General features: G+C 52.3%; 1 protein-coding gene across 1 annotated transcript; it reads left to right on the plus strand.

Moving 5' to 3' along the window:
* The first annotated feature begins 1,021 nt into the window (after positions 1 to 1,021).
* Positions 1,022 to 4,330, plus strand: LOC100304354 (uncharacterized). Its single transcript, NM_001368191.1, has 2 exons — positions 1,022 to 3,671; positions 3,776 to 4,330. The coding sequence occupies exons 1-2, from the start codon at positions 1,277 to 1,279 to the stop codon at positions 4,099 to 4,101; spliced, it is 2,721 nt and encodes a 906-aa protein (NP_001355120.1). The 5' UTR covers positions 1,022 to 1,276; the 3' UTR covers positions 4,102 to 4,330.
* Positions 4,331 to 6,029: the final 1,699 nt, after the last annotated feature.

Genomic DNA, 6,029 nt, shown 5'->3' on the forward strand with positions numbered 1-6,029 from the left:
ATGGAAAATCTGCTAGTTGCCTGGCCACTACCAAAGACGATTTGCATAGGCATGTAGTGCTCTAGGGGAGTATTGAGGTACTCAACATCCTTAGGGTGGTCCTATGGGTGAAATGAAGAGTAAGTACTAAACAAAAAATAGCTAGGAATATGGTTAGGCAAAGGTAATGATACGAGCCTCACCGACACACCTTCTATACCACAAAACAAAACAAGCAGCAATACACACAACAAGGCTAGCAACACGTCGACGACAGAGTTCGTGGTCCATCTAGAGTATAGTAATACTGAGGCATCAGGTCAGAGCAAGCACTAACATGAGGGATCAAACAGTTCATATGCACTAATGAAAATAACATTTTTCAAGCCATGAATGCCACATCCCGAAGGATGCTCCTCCGACGACTTGTAACAAACAACATAGACCATAACACATGTGTTCGGATTAATTTGATAAATTAACAACAAAGGCAACTTGCAATCTAATAGCATGTAGTATCACTCATGATCAAAGGAGCTACCTCAAAAATTGTAAGCAAATAACCAGAAGACAACCACAAAATGAAGAAGAAATATGGAGAGGGACTGAATGGGAAGCAAAGCTTCCAGGATGTACCACGCGGGTGTGAAGCAATCAGATACGAGGTCAACAAGATTGAAGCTCCTTTGCTGCACAAGGTCAAAAACATGTAGAGTTAGACACCCAAACAACATGATTAGGGTCGCCTGCCCTCATCCGGGAGTGCATCTCCTACACCTGGCCCAGCCCTCCCGACGAGATCCGTGGACATTGCTGCCGCCGAGAGATGACGTGTGGGCCTGCTGTGGCCTGACCCCACACGCCAGCCACCTAACTTTAAGACAGAGGAGTCGGTCGCCAGCCCTCATCCGGGCAACCAATCACGCGCCTAGTCTGTCTTGCCGGGGTAACATCCATTGCCATTTCGCACGCGCACACTCTCTCTGGTCTCTGGGTACTAGAATGCACCGAGCACAACTACCTTTCCGGCTTTGTTTCCTCTCTCTCCTCTCCACTTTCTTCTCCCCCTCACGGAGTGCAAGTGCGAGTGGGAGAGTGAGCGGCGGCGGCAGCGGCAGCGCAGCGGCAGTACAGTAGCCACGGCCCCTGTCGCCGCGTGGTGTGCCGTGCCCGTGCCCCCTCTCAGCCTCTCTCTCCCCCTTCCCTACCAGGCTACCCACCCAAAACCACAGAGAAAAGCAGGCCTGGGCACCACCACCGCTGCCTCGCCCCGAGCCAAGAGGAAGCCCCACCCCAAATGCCTTCCTCTTCCCCCTGCTACCGCCACAGCTTCCTCTTCCTGGCCCTTCTCTCGGCGTGCTTCTCGACACCGGGGGCAGCGGACGGCACCGGGGGAGCCGGCGACGGCGGGGATGCCGCGGCAATGCAGGCGCTGCGGCGGGACCTGGCGCCGCCAGGCTGGGGCCCGGGTGCGGACCACTGCGCGTGGCGCGGCGTCACCTGCGCAGCCGCGGGGGCCGGTGGCGTGGTCACCGCGATCGAGCTGCCGCGCCGGGGGCTCCGTGGGGACTTCGCCGCCGCCGCCGCACTCCGCGCGCTGGCGCGCCTCGACCTCTCCGCCAACTCGCTCAGCGGCGGCCTCTCGCCGGCGTTCGGCGCGCTCACCCGCCTCGAGTACCTCGACCTCTCAATGAACGCGCTCACCGGCGCCGTGCCGGCCGCGCTCGCTGGCGCGTCCGCGCTCCGGTTCCTGAACCTCTCCAACAACGCGCTCTCCGGCGCCATCCCCGACGATCTCAGGGGCCTCAAGAAGCTCCAGGAGCTGCAGATTTCGGGCAACAACCTCACCGGCTCCCTCCCCGGCTGGCTCGCGCGGCTCCCGGGCTTGCGCGTGCTGTCCGCCTACGAGAACGCGCTCTCCGGCCCGATCCCGCCGGGGCTCGGGCTCTCGTCGGAGCTCCAGGTTCTCAACCTCCACTCCAACGCCCTCGAGGGGAGCATCCCCAGCAGCCTCTTCGAGCTCGGCAACCTGCAAGTTCTCATCCTCACCATGAACCGGCTCAACGGCACCATCCCCGACACCATCGGCCGGTGCCGCGGCCTCTCCAACGTCCGCATCGGCGACAACCTCCTCTCCGGCGCCATCCCGGCGTCGATCGGGGACGCCACCGGCCTCACGTACTTCGAGGCCAACACAAACGACCTGTCCGGCGGGATCCCCACGCAGTTCGCGCGGTGCGCCAACCTGACTCTGCTCAATCTGGCGTACAACCGCCTTGCCGGCGAGGTGCCGGATGTTCTCGGAGAGCTCAGGAGCCTGCAGGAGCTCATCGTGTCTGGCAACGGCCTCTGCGGCGAGTTCCCGAAATCCATCCTGCGGTGCAGGAACCTGAGCAAGCTGGACTTGAGCTACAATGCGTTCCGCGGTGGCCTGCCGGAGAGCATCTGCAACGGCTCACGGATGCAGTTCCTTTTGCTCGACCACAATGAGTTCTCTGGAGGCATTCCAGCAGGAATCGGGGGCTGTACCCGGCTGCTCGAGCTGCATCTCGGTAGCAACAACCTCAGTGGTGAAATTCCAGCTGAGATAGGCAAGGTGAAAAGCCTGCAGATTGTGCTGAACCTTAGCTTCAATCACTTTACTGGGCCGCTGCCCCACGAGCTTGGGCGGCTTGATAAGCTGGTCATGCTGGACTTGTCAAGCAATGAGATGTCCGGTCAGATCCCAAGTGATATGAGAGGGATGCTGAGCTTGATTGAGGTCAATTTGTCAAACAACCGGTTCAGTGGCGCCATACCGGTTTTCGGACCGTTCCAGAAGAGTGCCGCCTCCAGCTTCTCCGGCAACGCCAAGCTGTGCGGCAACCCACTGAATGTGGACTGTGGATCAATTTATGGCTCCAATTATAGAATGGACCACAGGGGGATATCTTACAGGGTGGCTTTGGCAGTTGTTGGTTCCTGTGTGCTCATCTTCTCATTGGTGTCATTGGTGGTGGCGTTGTTCATGTGGCGTGAGAAGCAGGAGAAGGAGGAAGATGCGAAGAAGAAGGCCGAGGCAGGGGAGGTGGTGGTGGCAGCCCCGCAGGTCGTGGCCTCATCCGTGTTCATCGATAGCATGCAGCAGGCCATTGATTTCCAGAGCTGCATGAAGGCGACACTCAAAGATGCGAATGAAGTGAGCAACGGAACATTCAGCACTTCCTACAAAGCTGTCATGCCGTCTGGCATGGTGGTGTGTGTCAAGAAACTGAAGTCTGTCGACCGTGCGGTCATCCACCAGCAGACGAAGATGATCCGAGAGCTCGAGCGTCTTGCCCACATCAACCACAAGAACCTGGTCCGGCCCGTTGGGTATGTCATCTATGACGACGTCGCGCTGCTGCTGCACCAACATATGCTGAATGGAACCCTGCTTCAGTTGCTGCACAGCAGCGGCGGCGATACTGACGGCAAGAAGCAGAAACCTGACTGGCCGAGGCTGCTCTCGATTGCCATTGATGTCGCCGAAGGGCTCGCATTCCTCCATCAGGTTGCCACCATTCACCTTGACATCTGTTCAGGGAACGTCTTCCTTGACTCGCACTACAATGCGCTTCTCGGCGAAGTCGAAATCTCCAAGCTACTGGACCCTTCAAAGGGCACAGCCAGCATCAGCACGGTTGCTGGCTCATTTGGTTACATTCCTCCAGGTCCAAACTCTGCCCAACATTCGATAACTATACTAGAAGTAGTACCTCGTGGATGTCTACGACCATGAACAATCGTTTTGCCTTTTGCATCTGGTTCCTTGCAGAGTATGCCTACACGATGCAGGTGACGGTGCCCGGCAATGTGTACAGCTACGGCGTGGTCCTGCTGGAGATCCTGACATCCAAGCTACCCGTGGACGACGTGTTCGGCGAGGGCGTGGACCTCGTCAAGTGGGTGCACACCGCACCAGCAAGGGGTGAGACGCCAGAGCAGATCATGGACCCCCGGCTGAGCACCGTGTCGTTCGCGTGGCGCAGGCAGATGCTCGCCGTGCTCAAGGTCGCGATGCTGTGCACGGAGCGCGCCCCGGCCAAGCGACCCAGGATGAGGAAGGTGGTGGAGATGCTGCAAGAGGCCAAGAACAGCTGAGTTGATGTGTTTCTCTGCTGAATCCTGAATGCTGCGGTTGCCTGCTTGGAAGTCGAGCCGAGCCTCTAGAAAAAAATCTGGTCATTGGTTCGGTTCGAGTATGAAATCCATCCAGTAGTGTTTAATTCTCTGTATATATTCGGTAATTAGTACCCCGATTATGCGCCATTTATGGATATTGGATCTTGAAGCATCAAACTAGAAATCTTGCTTGCAGTGCTGCTACCTGCAACTTGCAAGTGAAGAAATGTCTCATCCATAGGAGTAAATCTGGATCGTTTTTAGCAAGCAAATAGGTGTTCTACCTTGAGGGCTTTATTTTCAAAAAAAAAAAGGAAAAGGAGAAAAAGATAAGTCCCCGTTGCCGTCATTAGAATTAAAAAAATCACAATTTAGACATAGATTAATTATGCGAGTGTATTTACATAATGTGTTGCAGGGTTAGGATAAAGCATCAATTTCGATGATTGTCCTTCGTCACGTGTGAGGAGCTCTTATCAGTAGGACTGTAAAAACCACATAAGTTCTTATTAGTGGGTCGTCACATGCAGCGCAATGCTAATACTATCCCTCTACCTATAAAATAGGAAGAGTGATCTATAAAAATGGGTCAGACTCATTTTAACTCATATCTTTATAGACATTTTGACTAAGATAAAATGTAATATTTATTTTTATATATGACCGTAACACACGAGACATAATAGATCCATTTTAAAACAACGAATAAACATATCCATCTTTTTATAATAACCATAGCCATTTTGAAAGCTCCTTATCATGGGTAGTTTCTAAAAAAAGACCAATGATGTATATGATGCTTGAATTGTTGATGTAAATGCTATATAGTGCATCATTGATGTAAATGCTATATAGTGGGGTTTTATCCTTTAGAGACTACGATTATAATAATAGGTTCTCATCCTTCATGTAGATGTTACATGTAGATGTTACATAATGGGTTCTTATTTTTCAGAAACTATAACGGTGACTTCTCATCCTTCAGAGACTATTAGTATAACATGAGCGTCGGTTGACAAAAAGATCACTCTGTTAAGCACCGTAATGGATGGTCGGACGGTACGTGGGTATATCCCGGATGATCCATGACCAGATTAATTTGGGCGAGAGTCCTTATCCCGAGCGTGTTTATCCAACTAACCACACGACAATATATTGAGATACGTCTAGGAACGTGTGTAGTCCCCCCTATATAAACGAAGTTGTACAACCGATTGGAATACAACACAATCGATCCAAATCAATACAATCTACTTTATTTGCTTTGTTCTATATCGTTCTAGGAGTAGGAGTAATTTAGACTTAGTTTAGCCTTTCCCCAACACCAAATTTTCATCCATCTTTGACTCTACGTCATCTAGGGATGTCTCGAGTGGCCTGCCGATCCCGGGGCACCCCCTGTAACTCTCCGCCTTGACGGGATCCCTCCTAGGGGGCGAGTTCTAGGGTTTTCCAAGGAGGAAGATGACTCTGTGCTATCGTGTACCGTCTGGACCTATGGCGTGGACCGTCCCGCACGACGCAAAGAAGGAGCAGCTCTTGCAGTGAGGTCGTGGACCATCCGGCTCTACATTGCGGACCATCTACGGGGTCCCACAGAGAGGACCGCTAAGCAGTTCACCCCTAGTGTTTGGCCCCAAATTGAAGCCAACACATTCTTAAATGATCATTTATGACTAGTAGAAATGAACCAAATCAGATGGTTCTATTTCTCACCCACCTTCCGACTTGCTCCTATGGAACCAAGATCGAAAGGGTCGATCATTCACAATCAGTGATGATATTATGTGTTGTATTTAACGTGCTATAAGTTGTAGAATCAAATTTTGTCTCTCATCATATGAATTTAAAATAGACTTCTATGGAACAGTTTGAAAGTCACAGAATATTTGAGTTTAAACTAAATA

This window comes from Zea mays, chromosome 2 (genome assembly GCF_902167145.1).
Source record: "Zea mays cultivar B73 chromosome 2, Zm-B73-REFERENCE-NAM-5.0, whole genome shotgun sequence".
NCBI classification, from domain to species: domain Eukaryota; kingdom Viridiplantae; phylum Streptophyta; class Magnoliopsida; order Poales; family Poaceae; genus Zea; species Zea mays.

Bases quoted from the DNA above. Each gene is read 5' to 3' on its own strand.
- LOC100304354 (NM_001368191.1), top strand. From the start codon at position 1,277: ATGCCTTCCTCTTCCCCCTGCTACCGCCACAGCTTCCTCTTCCTGGCC. The intron at 3,672-3,775 runs GTCCAAACTCTG...GGTTCCTTGCAG, and splicing joins ATTTGGTTACATTCCTCCAG to AGTATGCCTACACGATGCAG.